Source organism: Anarhichas minor, unplaced genomic scaffold, assembly GCF_050575085.1.
Source record: "Anarhichas minor isolate MPS153535 unplaced genomic scaffold, ASM5057508v1 ptg000036l, whole genome shotgun sequence".
NCBI lineage: Eukaryota > Metazoa > Chordata > Actinopteri > Perciformes > Anarhichadidae > Anarhichas > Anarhichas minor.
In genome coordinates this window covers 105001-127450 of record NW_027466482.1, presented here as the reverse complement: position 1 = coordinate 127450, position 22450 = coordinate 105001, and the positions used below count along the sequence as shown (strand labels likewise).

The 22450-nt window shown below is 42.5% G+C and overlaps 1 protein-coding gene across 10 annotated transcripts in view; it reads right to left on the bottom strand.

The window, feature by feature from the left end:
- ascc3 (activating signal cointegrator 1 complex subunit 3) overlaps positions 1-22450 on the bottom strand; it is a 193226-nt gene that overhangs the window by 130356 nt on the left and 40420 nt on the right. For all 10 annotated transcript variants that reach the window (XR_012957737.1, XR_012957738.1, XM_076106880.1 and 7 more), the window contains 3 exons: positions 16947-17148; positions 16237-16372; positions 15027-15152 (listed from right to left, as the gene is read on the bottom strand). Coding sequence is in view for 8 of the 10 variants with exons in the window: in XM_076106880.1 (XP_075962995.1) it covers positions 15027-15152; positions 16237-16372; positions 16947-17148 (464 nt within the window). In the remaining 2 variants the exon portion in view is untranslated. The remainder of the gene's footprint in view (positions 1-15026; positions 15153-16236; positions 16373-16946; positions 17149-22450) is intronic.

Genomic DNA, 22450 nt, shown 5'->3' with positions numbered 1-22450 from the left:
GCTTCAACTGTATCTAATCACAACCTACTTTCAACACCAGAAGGTTGTCAACCAGCAGAAAACAGGCTGTGCTTCACATTTAAAGGTGTTCCAGCTAACAGCACCTAGCCATTGTTCAGGTATTGGCACCAGGTATTGGCACTGGAGTCTGGATCACGGCAGGAGCCTTCAAGTTCACACAGGTGGTGGAACAGATAACCTCGCTCTCTCAGACTGTGCAGGATGTTTCAAAGCATGCAAAGAAGCCCAACGTCATGAACTCATCTGGATTAGATGTTTATTTCCCACCACCCACTAGAACACACACTTGGGGTTAAAAGTTCTTCCCAATCCAGATCAGCACCGAGTCCAAAGACAAGTATTGTAAACATCTTGGAGAAGCTTTGGATTTTTGGCTCTCAAAACAGTATGAAGATTTAACAGGAGCCTTAGAACAACTGGTGAATAACGAGAGTGGAGCAACAGAGTACAGCTCAAGTGATAAGAACTGAACAAACACTGGGGTGAGGAGACAACTGCTGAATATGCGTGTGGTCCACAGTAGGGGAACTGACTCCTCAAGACAAGACCAACAACTGTCTCTCTCCAGCCAAACAAAGTCCAAATGAATGTCAGTCTGAAACCTGATCTGATGTTCTCTCTGCTTACTCTGCGTGTGTTTCTGCTGCACAAGTTAAATGTGCTCTGCCTGTGTTGTGTTCAAGGCATCAAAAGAGCCCGACTGTAGTCCCTAAGCCAGATCTGGAGCACCAGAGTCCAGTGTGTGCAACGCCTTTTGCTTGCTTAGCCATTTGTTCAGTGGTGGGCCGTCAGGGCCTGCAAAGCCTTCTCTGCTGGCCTAAACAATCACAAAGTTATAGCTATTTTATAACTTAATATTTTTTCATAAATACACTACATGTATTATAATTTATAAAAATATTTCCCCCATTATCTTATGTTCTCATTGCACAGCTCCTGTCTTCCTCAGTTGCTCTGCTTCCAGTGCAGCTTGTTTTAAGTAGAGCTTTTATCCAATCAGATCTCACCTCTGTGTCTCTAGGTAAGAAGAGAGGCCCGAGGCCTGCAGACTCACAAGTGCATCCATGAGCAGTTTAAGTGAATGGGGACGATATTGTTGATTGTCATAGTGTTCAACCAATCAGATCATTAGTTTGACATGTTGGGCGTATTCTTTGACGTGTCAGAGCCTGCTAGCTGGCCTACAAGTACGTGATTGGTCAGTGGGCTAGCGTGACATGTTGGGCGGTGACAATCCCAATATCTGCTGCCTCTGTGAGCTGACATTTTCAGCCTCAAACACATCAAAACGTATTCAAGAAATACAACTGGGGAGGCTCCACTGTCTTCACTGGCGTCCATGAATCCAGAAGGACTTCTTACTGGAACTTGTTTTGAATAAAATATTTATTTAAATTTTTCACTTTCATATATCAAAACAATTCCAGAACTGAATCAAAATTATATTCAACCCAAAATAACTTTTCATTCACTTATTTTTATTTTGAATACATTGCTGTATTTTTTTTTCAAATGATCAAAACTATTGGCCTGGATTTGGCTCTATAGATCAGAGGTCCCCAACATTTTTTGCACCACAGACCGGTTTCATGTAAGACAATATTTTCACGGACCGGTCTTCAAGGTGTGGCGGATAAACACGACGAAATAAAATGATACGATCGGCATGAAAACAAATATAAAATGCATAAAGAATATAACTCACAATAACGCTGAATCAGTGGGAGCCCTGAGCTTGTTTCTCTGCAATGAGACGGTCCCATCTGGGGGTAATGGGAGACAAAGACACCCGAAGTGTGTTCCTGACGTCCAGTCTACTCCGTTTTGTTTTGATTGCCGTCACTGCAGAACATCCCGCTTCACAAAGAGGATGTGTGAAATGGAAGCAGAGTTTTCAGTGCTTTAGTGGTGATCTCAGGATATTCAGCCTTGATTTTAATCAAACACCAGCAGAGTTGTTGTCTCAAACATACTTTTAAGGCCACCGTCATTTACAATCTCCAGCAGCTGATCTTCCTCTGTCGCCACATATTCTGCAGAGCGGGCTTGGCGCGTCAGAATTACTCCTGATATTTAATCAGACTCCTGATATTGTCTGTTAAATGAAGCTTTCATGTTCTTGGAAGTTGTAGCTCTTCTTCTGTCTCCTTAGTGGCCTTTCCTCTTTGCAAAGAAGCTCTCCAAAAGTTATTCACTCATTTTCTCTAGTTTGTGGGCTTAACTTTTGAGGTAACGTATCACGTGACCGAGACGAGCGTCTTGACATGTCAAGAGCCACAGGCGGATGAAATTGCGAGAGAATCGGGTCATTTTTCAAAATAAAACTTCTTTCAGACTCTGATCATCAATGAAACGGAAATAATATAAGTTATTTATTCTTTCTGTGCGGCCCGGTACCAAATGACCCACGGACCGGTACCGGTATGCGGCCCGGTGGTTGGGGACCACTGCCATAGAGGACAGGAGAGAGGGCGGAGCCAGGCTAAGTCCAAGGCACGAGGGCTCTTGCTCTAACTCAGTGGTTCTCAAACTGTGGGGCGGGCCCCTCTAGTGGGGCGCGTCGGTATTGCAGGTGGGGCGCAGGGGGAAATGCAGAAATTTTTTATTTCAAGAACTTTATTCATACCTGCAAACTTGTCGCTTTTCGGCGAAATTCGCTGTTTTGAATCAAAATATATCATCCACGGGAATCGTGTAGATCCGTAGAGGTTTTTTTTGGGGGGGCGGGGGGGTCAACTGGCCAGCTAGCGTTTCTCAGATTGGAGTGAGACGAGGAGAAAAGGTGATGTCGTGATCTTCACAATAAAACATCTCTGATGTGACGTGTCGAGTCTTGGCCAATCAGCGTTAAGATGTCTACACCGTCTTTCCCTCCGTTAGTTTAAGTTCCGTTATGTTCCGTTACCGTTCATACTTGCTGGGTTAAGTTAACGTCCACTGCATGCGGAACTTTGTCGACTGTTAACGTTCGTCATGATCACGATTTAGGAGGAAAAAACGTAAAGTGATGAAACATGCAGCCCCCCGTGTTCCGGTTCAGTTCACGCGGTCACTCGTTAACGTTAAACCGGAACACCGGCGCATCTGGTTGCAGGTTGTTTGTTTTAACTCAAAGTAGAATGAAAGGCCCAGATACTGATGAGATGATGAGGTCAAAGAGCTTCAGGGATAGGAGGCTGTCTGTAGCGCAGCTTGACGCAGGGCTGAGATGTGAAGGAGCTGGGCCTGGATAAAGGTGGAGCTGGGCCTGGATAAAGGTGTAGCTGGGCTTGGATAAAGGTGGAGCTGGGCCTGGATAAAGGTGGAGCTGGGCCTGGATAAAGGTGGAGGTCTAAACAGACGTGAGTACAGCTTCCTGCTGTCACAGTATATTAAATACATTGATAAGGCAGGGTATGCTAAATGCAGCCTCTGCTCCATGAGATGAACTACAGCAACAAGGGCTCACATGTCCTCTCATCACACTGCCATGTTCACTGTGATGACCACAGCCAGTGTACTAACAGTCCCAACAGTCCCACGTGCTGTTAAATCACAGCTATTATTTTACTTTTAGAATGCTACGTTTTAAAGCTCATATTTAAAACAAAATGCTCAAATTTTGTTTTGTTTTGCACAGGTTGCACGTTATTGTTGTTTTGAAAAGATATGCAGTGTAAAACTCAGTAAAACTCTTTATTGCCAAATATTTGAACTTGTTTTGTTTAGTTTTTCACAGGTTGCAGTTTATTGTTATTGTCTTAGAAAGATATTCAGTGCAAAACAGGTGAATTGCAGCCACAATAAGCTATTTTCTGTGGGCGGTGGGGCATGAACATTTTTCTTCCTCCAAAGTGGGGCGTGACAAAAAAAGTTTGAGAACCACTGCTCTAAATGCAGGTCCAGAACTTGTGAGGACCTGCTAGATGTGTGTTCAGACTATTGGTTAGACTGGAGCCTGTCTGGGACTGGCATAAACCAGCTGCCTAAAGGAGCGGACTGTGGTCCTACCCTGACCTGTGTCAACAGTTCACATCTTGACCCATGTATATTCACTTTAACTTCTTGTACACGAGAGCCCCCTTTAAAGGGGGGCTAGAGGGGGGCGGGAGGGTGGTGTACATGTGTACAATTCACTTTTGCGAAAGGAATAAAATAATAAATAAATAAATAAATAATACCTGTGTAACAAAGAGATTCTGGGCGAAACAACCATGGGAGCCATTTTACACACTGCAAAACACAATTATACATGAACTAAGATCATATCTGGAAGATTTGCCACAATTTTGGCCAAAAATCGACGAACTGTGCTCTTTGTATGATCTCTCATCACGAAGCACGGATCGCACATGGCGGATGAGCACATCTAGCAGGCTCGTGATTCGACCCGGAAACGAGCAGCGGTGTCGAAATTACTCTCTTTCAAACCGTTCAAAAGTTATGGGTATACATGCCAACATCAGCCACTGGTCACGAGAAAATAAATTGGGTAAAATAAAAACTTACGTTTTGACGGTTTTGGCGATGTAAAATGGATTTATTCCAACGGATTTCGACGCTCATGTGTCCTCCATCCTGTGTTGCATGACTGTGACTGGTATCAATGCGCGGGCGGAATGAATGGTAAAATGGCAGCCGATTCTGTGAGGTGGACCAATCCATGTAGAGAGGGGGGTTTGCCCTGCATTTTGCGATTTTTAGTCAGTAAAGAGAAACGGAGATTCTCAAACACCCCCGCATGGCTCCCGTTGGACTATCCCACATCTAAAATGGTCTCACACTTGTAAATCGGCCGATCACAGGCTTTACCAGTGTCACATAGACACACATTATGAGCCAGTTATTGTTATGAATGACAGATATGACACATCATAACTGCTCAAAATTATTAAAAATGGTATCAAACTGATTTATTAGGATTATTGAACACTCAGTGATAAGAAAAGTGAATATATAGTTAATATTTAGTTATATAGTATATACAATTAGAATACGGCAATGCAACTGCTGCTTCCAAAAATGAGAATTTTGCTGGCCTGCTTTACTCAATCAAAGTCAAATCAGTTTAGAGACTGTAAAACCTGTTGTGCTATGACTTTGGCTATGCCATTAACATTTTTAGGCCTTATTTCAAGTAATATTTTAGACACAAGTGCTTTTTTTCAGGCGAAACTGCAACTTTTTCAATTTGAGCTGTGCCATATGTGAAAATATGTTATTAACCAGTAACATATACACAATATTTACACATATCAGCACATCTTCCAAGTGTTACCTGTATTATACAATCAAAAAATTATTAAAATAGACCTTGTAGTTGCAGAAATACACTCTCTTTAGTATGGGTATGCAATTTTCGACCAGAGGCCTAAAAATAGGGCCCGTGTTAAAGAAGGGTTTCTTAATGAGTGAAATTAACTGTATTTGTACAACATTTTGTTGGAACACATTTAAAAGTAAAAGTGCATCTACCAGTTTCATACTTAAAGTGTATATACTAAGCCATGGCAGCAGTCGTCATGAGGCAATACATTGTACAATTACATATGTGAAAAAGTTGTACAAAGCCCTAGTGTTGCCAGAGAGATCTGTGGGAAGTCTGATACACTTCCTCAAGTCAGATTGAATCGTTTTGACAAGAAGAATGCATCTAATGTGAAAAATAGAAGATGATAAGTCTGCTTTGGCAAATTGGGTCCCTGGTTCCTTTCCCTTCATCATTGAAGCCCTGGATGAGCAAACCTTCAAAGAAAACATGTCCACTTTAACTCACAAACTAAAATGACCACCTTGGGTCATGTTGCAGTTTACATCCATATCTGTCCAAAATATCATCATGTAATCTTAGTAGACATTTGTGTGAAATTGTAGGAATTAGCATATGATTTCTTGAGTTATGGCCATAAAACATGTTTTGTGAGGTCACAGCGACCTTTGACCACCAAATTGTAATCAGTAGAACGTTGAGTGCAAGTGGATGTTTGTACCAAAAAGAGTTCACGAGAACTGACCGGACGGACAGACGGACAACCAGTAAACCCGCTGCTGTCTCCCAACACTTGAGATGGAGTCTGATATGAGAGACCTCCCCTCGAGCAGGTAGCAACAAAAGACCGAAACAATAAGGACATAAACACTGCTATTCATATACACAAAATGCTATTCGACAACAACACTGTCTTTGTGGACACATCTCTACGCCTAATGGAAGGATTAGTGGTCAAGTCCTCAGAGATCACCCTGATAACGATTGAAATTGACAGGCATAAAAGAGACCTCAGCACTCAGTGCAAGCAAACACGCACACGCACACACCTGAGCCAGTATCAGAAACTGTGAAAACATCAAGAGCAACAGTACAGATGTGATTAAACCATCCGTTTGTCACGGCACAAGATGCATGCACACACTTCCATCCACAAACAAGCAATTACACACACACACACACACACACACACACACACACCAAAACTAAATCTTGATTATTCTGATATCCATTAGCTTGAGTGACAGGAAGGTTAAGAGAGGTGAGCGGTTACACTCGTCTCCTGTAGTGTGACAAAATGCTCCTGAGGACCAGTGATATTGTTCTTCAGAGCCTTCATCAACAAGAAGGGGTGACCTTTGGCACTGCTGCATCTTTACTAGTGATACAGTAATGATGGATCACAAAGTCCTCTTCAGGAGACAGGATGGGATCAGAGCCTTTCAAAGACAATGATGTGTGCCATGCCTCCTCCCCAAGGGCTGGAGCAGACTCAACTCCTGCTTCTCTAGCCGCTGCCCCCTAATACGGCCCCGTGGTGGCTGTACAACGGCCACCAGAGGCTGGGGGAATGCATGCACTAATGTGAGTGTGGGTTTGTCAGTCAAGGAGTCAGTCAGACCGACGGGTCCTTGTGTCTGCTGACAGCCGGCTGAGAGCTACAGCACTTCCATTAAGAAGGAACATCACTCACTGGCCATTACAGCCACAGTGCTCTGCTGTTCACTGGGATGGCGGATAACAGGGACCAAATATACAGCCGGGGTGTCAGCTGAACAGAGTGACATGGAGGCAAGTTGTTCAGATAGATAACGATATGTTGATATGCAGATCAGGGTCCCATAGTGTTGAATCAAATCTAAAGCCTGGAATCTGCTGAACTAATCCATTTGGGTTCAGCTTTCAACATTTGTACGTATTACAAGTTGTAAATAGCTAAAGCTTCAAGAGTTCACTGGAATGCGTTGTCTGAGAGGGCAGATGTAACAGGTCAATAATAAACACTGTGTGAATTTAGACTCATCATTTTTCTCCTTTTGGGTCTGAATTCTGGGGTTTGTATGTGTGAACACGTATGTAGTTATGAATGCTTTGTCTGGGGTCTAATGCTTGTATCTAGTTCTGTGTAGTATGTCATTCATTACGTACATCCTGAGATTGCTAACCTCCTGCCTTGGAGTGAATGGGCCAACCTTAGCATGCTGAGTTCTTCTCTCTGTAGTTCTATTGATTTTGTTCTTTTCATCAGGAGAGGCGGGTCTTTCACACACACGTTCAGTGTGGAGACTCTGTTGGAAATGTTAACCTCTGAATGCAGCCTCTTAGCGCTGTAGTGAACTAGCACCAGTGTAGCTAGCTGCGGTTGCTATGGTAACACTACAGCATTGCCTGTTGATGACATTTTAGAGCATCTTAATTAGAAATGTTGATATTAATGGATACTGGGATGAGTTTCTATTGCTATATGTGTTAAAGTAATGAAATATAGCTTTTCTGGTCACCTCATTCAATCTCATTGCTCACTATCTAATTGTCCAATTTCATTTGTTTTGTTTCACATTCCTCTAACCTATATTTCTGACGCTTAATATTCATGGTTATATGTAGGATTCTTATATTGAACAACCTATGTTATCTTACTTTATTGTGTCAAATGATCTATGAAGTGATATTATAATGGAAGTGAGGAGAGGGGACACAGATTGTGACTAATGAACCAGGGACCACTGCTGCCTCCTGACTCTTTACTTCATAATACAGAGACACTCGACTAAAACACACAGAGAGGTTTCTATATCACACCTCCAACACTCGGGTGACTCACATTCACAGAACAACAATAGCAGCAGTTTAAGTTAATAGCAAGCTCTTGACTTTGTGAAGACTCCAGAGCTTTAGGATTCACCTGTGAGTGTGACTTTGTTTATTTTCTTCTATTTTGAACTGACGAGTGTCAGAGACAGACACAACCCTACTGAGTTCTGCCCACTGGCAACTTTGGCAAAGTGCTTTCAATAGAAGAATAAGGAACATTTCAAACACTTCTAAGAATATAGGAAGTTTACAGTTTCTGTACACTGATCATTTCTAGATCAACTAGAAAATATCCTGCCTCCATTACATTTGTTGTCTAAGGTGTTTGATAAGGGACGGCTTTGACCCAGGAGAAAGAGTGATCGGTGGTTCCATCCCTGGCCCCGGCAGTCTGCATGTCAAAGTGTCCTGGTGCTCATGTGTGTGTGTGTGAATGTTTATCGCTCATGATGACTTGTATAGCAGCCTCTGCCACCAGTGTATGACTGGCTGAGTGGATGTGTGAAGTGCTTTGAGTAGTCGCTAAGACTAGAAACACACTGTATAAATGCAGTCCATTTAGCATAAGCACATTTGAGGGATCCACGGTTTAGCACTCAGCAGCTCACTTCACCTCAGTCTTGGAGAGAAAGGAGTGAGCGGAGGGGTCTGCAGTCTGCAACCATTCGGCTAGATCAGGGGTGGGCAAACTTTTTGGCTTGGGGGCCACATTGAGTTTTAAAATTTTGTTTGTGTGAACTAATATAAATGACAAGTAAAAGCCATGACCTAAAAAGTAACTTGCATTTAATTTCAGCGGGAACAGTGTTGTTGGTCACCCTTTTTAACCAGTGCGTCAACGTTTGGCGTCAGTTTGGTTGTGGCAATTCTCAGAACAGATCTGAGGTGTTCATCAGTTAGCTGGGATCTTACACGGTATTTTTTTATCGCATTAATGCATATTTTATCGTGCACTTACTTATTAAGTAGTCATTTTTGACACAGTGTTTTTAGTGTAAAGGTTAATAACTGTGGTCTTTTTAGCAGTTTGATTCTTTGAAGGGATCATACAAATATTTGACTGTCACATCTAACATTATAAGAGCTCTGCTCTGTGATGTCTTTCCTTGTCTCTCCCCCCTGTGTCACGGTGTGGGTGCATCTCACTGCAGTCAGGAAACGTATCATAATACCTTTATTTTATTGGCGAAACTGCATCACGTGACCTGATTTACAACGCATTTTTCCTGCACCGCTGAACAAGTGCCGTAAATGCTGGAAAGGAGCGTGAATAACTCCGCTGCATAAAGCAAAGTCCCGCGACCCACTGAAAACGGGTCCGCGACGAACCACCAGTTGAGAACCACTGGTCTGCAGGATCGTGATGAGCGGTGAACAGCTGTTTGTGTGGCGTGTCCTCCGTCTCTTCCTGTTTCCTTCACCTACATTCCCCTGGGCCCTAAGCCCCTCCCTGTACAGCTTCTTATCACCTCTTTGCACCAACATACATTTATAACAAATACCACACATATTACACGGTAATCAGCGTTGCATATGTGTCAAACTCTATCGGTGCATCTCCGGTCTGTCTGTGTTCATCCTGCATCGCTCTGTTCTGTTCTTTAATGTAACGTAACTGGAGCGGCGGAGCCTCTCCCAGCTGTTAGCAGACTGTTGTGCTAGCAAGCAGGCTCGCGAGCGAGCTGTACCCAACATGCAGTTCGGTGGTGAAATTGTATAAATGTACAATTATTAGTGTTACAAATTGTTTATGTGTCACAGACTGTTGTGTGCTGTTGTGTTTTTCTCTGTTAAAGAGCGTTAGTTGTGGGTTATTAATTGTTGTGTTATAAAGTTATGACCATGACTAGGGTTCCCTCTCAATACATATAAGACAACTAGCGCTGACCACTGTGCAATAGCGGCAAACAATACATTTAGCTGCCTGTTTAAAGCAGACAGCAGTTGTTTAGGCTATGCACCGGTATAATGGTGTGTGAAGAATTCATATCATACGGGAAATTAAAACCGGTATACTGCCCAGCCCTAGTCTTTATTATGGTTTGGACAATTTTGTACCAATATTTGACGGGCCGGATTAAAAAGCCCAACGGGCCGTATCCGGCCAGCGGGCTGTAGTTTGCCCATGCCTGGGCTAGATGCTACCTAATGCTACACCCTGTCCCTTCAAGTGGTCTATTCAGAACATGGTGGCCTACGCTGATCATGTTTGTGCTGGTTCATAGTTTGTCAGAACTTCTTTGTATTTGTTAACAAATATAATTCATGAATAAATATTATTGAAATGTTTTCTGAATATCTGTTCTTTTGATTTAGAGAATATGATTTTACATGGCAAACATTTCCATGAGATAGATCAGGAGTCACTAATAGATCAGGGGTCACTAATAGATCAGGAGTCACTAATAGATCAGGAGTCACTAATAGACCAGGGGGCACTAATAGATCAGGAGTCGCTAATAGATCAGGGGTCGCTAATAGATCAGGAGTCACTAATAGATCAGGAGTCACTAATAGATCAGGAGTCACTAATAGATCAGGAGTCACTAATAGATCAGGAGTCACTAATAGATCAGGGGGCGCTAATAGATCAGGAGTCACTAATAGATCAGGAGTCACTAATAGATCAGGAGTCACTAATAGATCAGGAGTCACTAATAGATCAGGAGTCACTAATAGATCAGGAGTCACTAATAGATCAGGAGTCGCGAATAGATCAGGGGTCGCTAATAGATCAGGGGTCGCTAATAGATCAGGAGTCACTAATAGATCAGGAGTCGCTAATAGATCAGGGGTCACTAATAGATCAGGGGTCGCTAATAGATCAGGAGTCACTAATAGATCAGGAGTCGCTAATAGATCAGGGGTCGCTAATAGATCAGGGGGCGCTAATAGATCAGGAGTCACTAATAGATCAGGAGTCGCTAATAGATCAGGAGTCGCTAATAGATCAGGGGTCGCTAATAGATCAGGGGTCGCTAATAGATCAGGGGGCACTAATAGATCAGGAGTCACTAATAGATCAGGAGTCGCTAATAGATCAGGAGTCGCTAATAGATCAGGAGTCGCTAATAGATCAGGAGTCACTAATAGATCAGGAGTCACTAATAGATCAGGGGTCACTAATAGATCAGGGGTCACTAATAGATCAGGAGTCGCTAATAGATCAGGAGTCGCTAATAGATCAGGAGTCGCTAATAGATCAGGGGGCACTAATAGATCAGGGGTCACTAATAGATCAGGGGGCACTAATAGATCAGGGGGCACTAATAGATCAGGGGGCACTAATAGATCAGGGGTCACTAATAGATCAGGGGTCACTAATAGATCAGGGGTCACTAATAGATCAGGAGTCACTAATAGATCAGGAGTCACTAATAGATCAGCGGTCGCTAATAGATCAGGAGTCGCTAATAGATCAGGGGGCACTAATAGATCAGGGGGCACTAATAGATCAGGGGGCACTAATAGATCAGGGGGCACTAATAGATCAGGGGGCACTAATAGATCAGGAGTCACTAATAGATCAGGAGTCACTAATAGATCAGGAGTCACTAATAAGCAGACCGCGGTCCGGATCTGGACCCAGACGCTGTTGTATCTGGACCTACAACCGATAGTTAACCGATAGTTAAGAATGATTACATTTTGACGGAGAGCTTCTATTTCAACCTTCACGGCACTCGTTCAGCGATGCAGGAAACACAACGACCAATTACATGCGTTGTAAATCACATCATGTGATACTGCTCAGCCAATCAAATATGTGTATTCTGATAAACTTCCCAGAGAAGTTATTTCACATGAAGTTCTCCAAAAAGAGAAGAGGGGTCAGAGAGACCAGAGTCTTTAACCAAGAATGGACAGACTGCTATAGGTTCATTCTCCCCACTGGCAGTTTAAAACCAGGATGTCTCACATGTTCAGAGACCGTGATGATTATTAAAAGCAGTAATGTGAAGCGCCACTAAAGAGACAAAAGAACTTTTTTGAGCAAACGTACCCACTCACATCTGAAATGAAGTCACAGATAATAAACAACCTAAGAGCCCAATATGATCAGAATCCTAACGCATGAATTCACTGACCAACAATGATGTTACCAGAGAGAATAGAGCTGAAACAAGTGGTTTAAAACCTTTTAAGCTCGAGCCCTATTTGTAGGCCTCTGCTCGAAAATGGCATACCCATACTAAGGAGACCACAGTTCTGTAACTACAAGGTCTATTTTTATAATTTGTGATGCTATAATCAGATAACACTTTTGAGATTTATTCAGATGGGTAATATTGTGTATATGTTGCTGGTTAATATAGTACATGAAGATATTACACAGCACTTTTATTGATATTATGTTTTTGAAATAATGTAGCTGAGAGCCTAAAAACTCTCCCAAATCATAGCGCAACCGATCAGTAGTTGTTGAATAAAGGTTGGCTGGGATAAAGTGAAGAATAAGAGGCTTTAGTACAGAGAGGTCACGCGAGGTCGTCATTTTGGAACCAGCTGTTGCAGCTCTTACATTGTACTTTTATATACTATATAACTATATATTTCACTTTCTTTATCACTCATATTATTTAATATATCCAAATACAGCCGTTAGAAATCATTTTGAGAGCTAGGGTCCTCTCAGAGCATGTTTCTGGCTGTCATCCATGTCTAAATTCCAGTTGCTGTGTGTGTATGGGGCTCTACCTCAGCCTATCATCGGTCGATTTCAGTCAATGAGCCCGCCTTCGACGCGTCAGAGTCTCAGGAAGGCGGGCGTCGAAGCGGGTGCTGATTGACAGAAGTTTCAGCGAGTAAAGTTGCAAGAAGTGCCGCGTCTCCCCGAGCGTAAAATTACATTCGCCCAAAGTCTGACCACCCACCCATGGTGGATTGACCCCCCTTCTACAGGAAACAGATCGGAAGCAGACAGGATGCAGTTGCCAACAATGATGGTAGCTTTGAACCGGATCATTTTCGATGTTATTGTCATCATTCTTCATAAAAGTTGACCAAAAACCAATGATTTTTTTCGGTGAAGGGCACTGTCATGGTACCGTTGGTCACTCACAGCTTTCTACTGGTTTCACGGAGAGAAAAACCGAAGGTATTTATGCGTTCTGTGTCGAATGCTAATTCTAAGCGATGTGCCGATTAGCCGTATAGCCGTTAGCTTCGTGGTGCAATATCGATGTGCAGTAAATATAACGGCGATTTTTGCCCAGGAATTCGTGCTTTTATGCCACATTTTCTCGATGCTTATATTAGTAGTCTATAGTTGTGTTTGGAGTGTGTAAAAAGTGACTTATATGATAGTGTTGCCCATACGTTGCTGTTTAATCCGGTATATAAAATGTACACATGTACAATTCTGGCTATCAAAATGAGCAATTTTTGGACGACATTTGAGAGCCCCCCTAAGCCCGAGAGCCCCCACATTTGGGGGCGTGGTGTGCAAGAGGTTTTAATAATCACAGACACGTTTCTCTTTTTAGAAGATGAGGGTAATATCATGTTTTCTTGATTGACATCACTTCACACCTTATTAAACTGAATCTAACGCTGCAGGACAATTCAGTGAAATACATTTTTTCACTGAGTCACATTTTTCAAAAGCTTTCTGTTATGTATTTCATTCTGTAATCCAGTCCTTATTTTACTTAAGGCGAGAGAAGAACATTTATTATTCATTTATTATTATTATTAAATATTGTTGAGGTATTGTTCAATGGAACTTTCTTTATTTGATTTGACAGTCAGTTGTTGACTACCTAGAGATGTTGACACAACTGTTGGCTAATTCAATATATATGGGACTAAATGATAGAACAAGTTAGACACTATTGTCGACCTTTGATGAGGAAATTCTCTCGAACTGGACCTTGTTGAACTTTAAAAAATCGGTGACTTTTAGAAGTGGTTGCTGACTGCAGGGCTCGCTCCACATAAACATGACATCACAGCAAACTTCACAGAGAGATAATAGGACAAAACCAGATATTCTCTGGTCTAGCTCAGCTGAAAACACAGGAAGCAATACTGACAAGGTTATCTTCACTTCACCTGTCTGTCCTCTGCTCCACTCTGTGTGTGAGAGAGATCAGCAGCAGCACACACATGTAGGGGAAACACTGGCTATGACTATGGAACCGTTCAGGTGAAGGTGTGTCCTGTTGTCTCTGCTTCTAAGCCAAAAGTGTAATTCCTGTGAAAACCTAATCGACATGTTGCCAAGAACTGGGAATGATTGAACAATCATTGTGGCCTTATGTGGTACAGAGAATAAAAATGATTAAGAAGGTTATTTTACTGACAAATGATCATAAACAAAGTACTGCTTTGCAAAAAGCATATTTATTAAGTATTAGTTAAGTTTCATTTTGGCCTTTGTGAAATCTAATTCCAGCATTAAAGGAATGCTTCCAAATATTGGGAAATAAGTTTTTTAATTTTTCACTCTCATATCTGTGCACATAGCTCATCATGAAGACACAGCTAGCCGTCCAAATATTCAGAATCCTCGCAGCAACGCCTCTAAAGTGGACTTATTACATGGCCATCTTTGTGTTCAACCCAAACACACACAGAGATGTGTGTTGGTACAGCAGCAGTCATTGTCAATAGCTGTGTGCACTGTATAATAGCTTAATTATGAAATGAAGCTTCAAGGCCGAAAAAGGAAAAGCAAAGTAAATAGTTTTGTTTGCTCACACTATATTTGTATATGGTCACAATAGTATTAATACAACGATCTCAGTCAGTACGAACATATTCATTGTTTTCACTAACCCATCCTGACTTAAGAAATGTCAGTCGGCCTTCAAAACCACACACACACACACACACACACACACACACACACACACACACACACACACACACACACACACACACACACACACACACACACACACACACACACACACACACACACACACACACACACACCTACCTCATCTAGTTCAGAGATGTAGACAGGCTTCTCTTCAAAGCCGATGGCCATGGGTTGGGTGGGTGGGATCTCCACCTCTTCATACATCTTAGAGTTCTCTCTGCGGATTCCCTCGGGTAGCAGCAGCTGAATGTCACACACACACTAAATGAGGAAAACCCAGACCTCACAAGTGACCTCATAGATTCTGGATTAAGATAACTGCATTTTAAAACGCACTCTGAAAGGAAAATAAAAGTCATTAAATATGCTGTTAGAATTCAGCTGTATATTCACAATGTTTCAAATAGTTTTGATTCCTGTATCTGTAACGCTTCCTTGAACACACAGAGCAGATCAAACACTCTGAACATCTAATCCTACTTGTGTCAGACAATGTGAAGTACTCCACGTAAAGACCCAATTCCATAGAAGATAGTGCAGTATTCATGGCATGGTTGAATGTTGGTTTTGTACTATAGTTTGTTACAGCGTGTGGTACAGTGGCTTGTCATATAAATGATTATGAGTGTAGCACTTTGGGAGTTCTTGGTAAAGACTAGTAAAGAGGGAGTGATTCTATGGGGCAGCCTACATCACATTAGGACCAGGACACAAGCACATTTGGTCTCACAGAACAATCATTCACATGGTCCCTGGCTCTTTATGGAATGATATTCCCCACCTCTCTGTCTACTGTCTATGAGCAGAACTACCGTTGGTAACTCTGCTGCTCATGCCAACATGAGGACCGTAGTCAATTTAGAGATAAATGATTAGAATTACTATAGGATGTATATATAATCTCACTTTGTAGAGATCTTTGTAAACCACCATTTACAATTAATGTTGAAACAACGAGATAATTAATTTATGTATGTATAAATACTTACATTATTATTGTAAAAAAATGAAGTACAAAAAGAGCAATAAAGGGAGAGGAGGTTGTGGTTTTTAAGAAACTAAAAAGATATTTCAAAAACCAAAAAGAGCAAACGCTTATGGGTATTATGTGTGTTACTATGGGGCACTGCGGGAACAGAAAAACTGGTTTCTGGTGATGTACCGGACGATTGTGAAAGAAAACGTAGTGAAATCATTGTTCTGCATCTCACTGTGAGCAGTATTGAATATATACAGTACACTTCAGCTCTTACATCGTGTTAAATATCCAAGACAAAAGATACATTACACATCAGCGGACACTTTACTCAGAAGTAACAAGCCTCACCCTGGCTCCTCCAACAAACGCAGGCATCTTTGTGGCCTCCGCGTAGCTGTCATAGACATTGGGGTACCGGATACGTTCATACACTCTTTCTCTGCTCAGCACAGGTTCACGTCGTGCAGTCAGCAGGGCCTGCTCCCTGTGCCAGCAAACACAAGACATATGGAACATGTGAAACCCAGAAGAGCAGAATTCTGTCAACTGGAATTGAATGGAGCTTGATAGGGTAAATGAATTACTTCAACATTAGGAGAAAATAATAAACAGCAATGTCATTTCTACAAAAACACATCCGCAGTGTCACATCTGCAACCACTTGGTTCCATATGTGAACCCTCACATCCATCCACATTCCAGCTTTACAATGGATGGTGCAGTTGATGATTCAAATGGAGAGGCACAGATGTGAGGCATTATGTTCCTTCCTAAAGTGGCTTACCTCTCTGCTAATCTTTTCCTTCACACTGGGCTGGATTTGGTCATGCTAAGTTTTTAATTAAACAGATCGCTGCTCTTTTTTTTCATCTTCCGAAAAAAAGAGCTGTCGCTGTGTGTTGTTTTTATATTTTATAAAGCTCAAGCCAAGTTGTCATGAAAAATTCAGAAGCTTGGTTTTGGTGCAGACAGCTGAGAGCAGGGATGGAGGCGGCCGGACAGAGAACAAAGACAATGAGGGGAAAAGGACCAAGAGACAGTTTGAAGAGATGACATACCGCTGGGTTCTCATCTCTCTGGGGTCGAACGTCAGGACAGCGTCTGAGGAGTCGCTGTCCTCTATTCCTTTGCCTCTCTTCCTCTCTCTCTTCTCCTCCCTGCGGTACATCTTCATCATCTGTTTCTCCTGCTCTGACTGGATGGTCACCTGGCAGCCATAGGTGGGCTTGGTCACTTCGCCACTGATTAATCGGCTCATATCTGGAGGAAATACATAGAAAGAAAAGGCAAAATGTTACTACATCAAAGGTGCTCCTCGACAGGATTAATGGACATCAAGACACCCAGGCTATCTGCACATTTTTAAGTATTCATTTACTGTCTTTTAAGACCTTGATAATACCATCTTAGGGAAAAAAATACCATTAATGCAGCAAATGAAATGGACAGTCTAGGCAAAGTAAAAAACTAACGTGAAATTTTTGTTGGATGAAAAGACCCAAGATGAACACTGTAAGCAGACTACTTGATTACTGGAAGTAAATGATGTTACCAGCATTTGTATAGATCCATTTAAGCGGCTTCCACTGTCCAAGAACTCAGCACAGAGTGGTGGATCAAACAAAAACTGTGTACCGCTGTTGTTTTACCACTTTTGGGAACAAACAATCAAACATGTTTAACCATTTAGGCCAACAGCGCCACATGAACATGCTGCGGCCAGTAGCTCCCATGAATTTTGTTGCATTGTTTTTGTTCATTTGATGTTTTTTTGGCTTATTACTGGAGCACTTATGGCATAATAGAATACACTTAAAGGCGCAGCGGCCCTCGAGATAATCACCGTGCGTCACCGATATATCGACATTTGTGTTGACTTTCATAGCGACCATTTTGAGTTGAAATTATTTTACATTTTATTTTCTGCATTTGTAATATTTGAAGTTTTTGGAGTTTACAGGCTGCGATGGTCACAGTTTGGCTTCATCCCTTGGTGGACAACAGCAGCATTTGCTCACATTGAGAAAACAACATCAGGTCAGCCAATGTCAGCGGAGATGGATTCATATTTCAGCAGTAATCTTGATAGCCCATTGATGTCAAATGCAAGTGCGTGTGGCATTGCAGGGGTTAATGTTCCCCATTGCAGCCTCCCTGTTTGAGGCACAACAGCTCAATAAAAGGCCGAATTGCTCTTGAAAGCAGATGAGATCTGATGATTGCAGCGCGGCCCGGCTGATTGACTGAATGATTTCTTCTTTATCTCGTCTAGCGGCTCTACCTGCTGCACAGCCTTCCTCTCTTCCCGTCACTCTCACCCTCCCTCCCATTACCTCTCCAACCACCAACCCCTTTAACTCTGTCACCCTCTATGCACCAATTCCTCTGTCGAAACCATTCCCCATTCCTTGCTTTCCCCCTCTCTGGGAGCTACCGTGCCTTGTTATGCGTCTCCAATAATGATTGCCTCCAAATCTCCAGGATTCCTCTTTCCACAAGCACTCACGGCACCATAATGATGGTGAAGAGCATCACCAAAACAGATCATGTTTGCTTACAAGATGGTTTCACGGTGTTTTCACACAGTTACACAACAGGATTTTCAAGAGCAGCCTTTTTAGATTCAAAATGTAGTCGTGACTCACCAACAGTGTTGGGTAAGTTACTTTCAATATGTAATAAATGACATTAAACTAGTTACTTTCATTTCAAAGTAGTACGAGGTGCGACTAGGCATTATAAAATGGTTTCAATGCAGCTCATCAGGGGTGGGAGATCATGTAAAGCCTAAGTGAAGGACGTGTGTCTATAGTTTCCCTCTGGCAGGGCGCTGTTTGTTTCTATGACATGTCACTACTCTAACCACGCTGTATGATAGACTAGCATCAGACCTTTGCTTTTTATCATCTATCTGGTTTGCTTTCTATTTGTGTGACATTGTTTTCTCACCGTGAGCACCAACCGGAGGAGGCTATACATGAGCTTGTCATGCTCAATCTGACAGCCGGGGAGCAAGGAGGAGGATGTGGGTGCATGACACGATCTGTCAGAGACAACAGTACGCTGAATATCAATACCCATCCATGTACTCACGTGTATTATTACCACTTATCTATTAAAATCAGCCAATTGTAGCTTTGTTTTTTCAGGGTTTTTTCCTAGTGGCACTTTTGTTTGTGGCGCGTTGAGGATGAATGAAAAATGAAAACAATAAAGATTCATTTTTGTGTGGCAACGCATTACTTGACATCGTAAATATAATTATATCACCGGAATCCATTTAGTAATGCGTTATATTACTTGGTTACTGCTAAAAGTAATAAATGACGGAACACGTTTAGTTTACCACTGTATTACAAGAACAACAGCAGCCTCACTTTCAGGAGTGTATTTTAGTACTCTGTCTATTTGCAGTCAGAGATTTCTCCTAAATTCACCAAAAGTTACAATTAGATAATGAGTCATTTGCATATTATTTCAGAAAACTTGTAATGTAAGTAATCAATGGGGGAAGTTTCATGCTGATATCTATTAGTTACGTGTTTTATCCTATGAGCCTGAAGTGTCTCCCCTTGAAGAAAAAAGTTAACTTTTGCATTTAATCGTTTGCTCAGTTTACATTCAAGATGCAGAATTCAGTAAAACACTCACTCCAGGATTCCACTAAAAGTTGATATTGGATATTAAAAACAGATAGCTCAAATCCAGCAATCTAATTGGTTCATGGCCATGACATAATACCCACATGCCACTGCTTTGTATAATTTAGCAATTTCTGTATCATTCCATGTCTGAGAAAGAAACGTTATTCTAATGAACTGTCATGGCTGCTTTGTGACACTTCCAACACGGAACGGTAACACACAGACACAAAGAAACAGTTACTAGAAGCCACTCAAAGCGGGATCACTGGTTAACTGGTCCACTGACTGTGGAGGAGTGAACAGTGTCCACAAATAAAATCCAGTTTAACGACATGCAGAGCTGCTTAACATGGAACTTCACCCCCAGGTCTGAGCCTCAGTCCACCCACTCATTCAATAGAAAAAATTAAAAATAGTGGGCAAGTGGCTGAGAGATGAAACCACGCCCACTTCCATATGACAAAAGCCTCGCCATTGCGTCGACTAACATGACAGCTACAGTAGCTTGGGAAATATTGACAGGGCATGGGGCACTACATTTATTGTTTATCAGAACAAAAATGAGACAAGAATTTTAGACCATAAAACCTGCGTGTGTTAAAGGAGCAGGTCAATGAAAGTTTGTGAGATTTCTATGCCACTGTCACATATCAGAAATATTAAAGAGCACCCCTCAGTCAGTCCTAGTGTCTCAGAGTTTACAACGAGCAACCATGTATTCAATGTGAAACCCATAAAAAGAAAGGACTCAACACAACAACTAATCATCCGTGAATATCAGAAGATGAAATGAATGAGATGAATCGATACAAAAGGGCCTGGACCTCAACACTCCTGAGTGGCAAGTAAACAAAGCGTGGTTTGACGTCCAACTACAGTTCGGGCGTGGGGGAAATGAGGGCCTTCTGTGGCTCAAAAGAGACAATAACGGGCTAAAGTAGGCAACACTGGCCTGTAACGAGCATATCAAAATGACAATGACCAACAGGAGAAGAATACAGAGAGCAGAAGAGGATTCAGGTATGATCCGTACTTTCTGCGCTGCTTGAGTAGTGAGGGTCAGGATATAGGAACACATAGGAACCGGACGAATCAGGTAACCAGTACCTCTGCGAGCACAGACACCTGGCCAATCCTAGCGCTTGGATGCTGCACAGGGCGGGTCTTGCTCAGAAGAGCAGTGGAATTTATAATGACACGTGTGTTACAGATACACTCACCGATGGGCGTCAATCACGTTGCGATAATGTTGGCCTGAGTGTGCGAGCAAGAAGGAAGGCAGCAGAAATACACTAACCCAAAAAAGTGTGAAACCATCTCCAGAGCTTAGGGCAACCAAAACCCAGGGACCAGAGAAAGTGGAGCAATATCGTTGCGACGCCAAGCAACACACCTCCACAGGGACGAGCTCAGGAGAGTTCAGCGCGACCTGAAGCTGAAGCTCAGGGAGTGGAAGGACTCCTACAGGAGGAAGCTGGAGGCCAAACTCCAGCAGAACAACGTGAAGGAGGTGTGGACCGGGATGAAGCTGATAACTGGCTTCAAGGTTGGAGGGAGACAACCAGGGGGCTTCCAAGAGAGGGCAAACAAGCTAAACTGTTTCTTCAATAGGTTTAGTTCACAGCCCTAATCTGTCTCCTCCACACACCACACCTCACAAACACCTCGGCTGCCTCCCCCCTGGTGAGCCGCATGGACACAGAGCCCTCCATTTCAAAGGGCTCTTCCACCACTGACACCATGACCACCCCCCCCCCCCCCCCTCTCTGTGACAACTGGCCAGGTTAGGAGACAGAACAGGGAACTGTTCTGTCTCCCTTCCTGTTCACCTTGTACACCACTGACTTCCAGTACAACTCGGGGTCATGCCATCTGCAGAAGTTCTCTGATGACTCTGCAGTGGTCGGGTGTATAAGGGACAGACGGGAGGAGGAGTACAGGGCAGTAGTGGATGACTTTGTGGAGTGGGCCGGTAGAAATCACCTGCTTCTGAACGTGGCCAAGACCAGAGAGATGGTGGTCGACTTCAGGAGGAAGACGACGGCTCCACAACCGCTGAGAGTTCTGGGAGAGGATGTGGACATGGTGGAGGAGTACAAGTTCCTGGGTGTCTCCATCGACAACAGACTGAACTGGAAGACCAACATCAACGCTGTGTACAAGAAGGGGATGAGTCGACTCTTTTTCTTGAGGAAACTTCGATCCTTCAACGTGTGCAGCAAGATGTTGGAGATGTTCTATCAGTCTGTTGTGGTCAGTGCACTTTACTTCTCTGTAGTCTGCTGGGGGAGCAGCATTGGAGCCGGAGACACCAACAGACTTAACAAACTAGTTAAGAAGGCCGGCTCCATCATTGGCTGCAAACAAAACAATGTGGAAAAGGTGGTGGAGAGGAGGACACTGAAGAATTATTATCCATATTGGATAACCTGGACCACCCTCTCCATCACCTACTGCAGGGACAGACTGATCCAGCTCCGCTGTCACAAGGACAGATACAGGAGAACATTCCTGCCCACTGCAATAACACTCTATAACAAATCACCTCTGGCCAGATCATCCTCCACATAACTACACACTGCTACACTGTTGTTGCACTACTGTTCAGTTTATCTAGTTAGTTAAATGAATACTATTCTATTTTATTGTATATATTGTGCATCTTTTATACTTAATTTTGTCACTTTTATTGTGTAGTATATTTTTTGTTGCTGTAGCGAACAAATTTCCCCTTGCGGGATGAATAAAGTATATATCTGTAGTATATATGAAGATAAATTATTTCAGCTTCATCCAAATAACTGCCCAGTGCTAATGATATCCGCTATCACAAAGACATTCAAAGCAAACCATAATCCTCCTTATAATTCTGTCTGCTCAAAGTATTGTAGAAAAATGTCAATAAATAGCTCTCACCA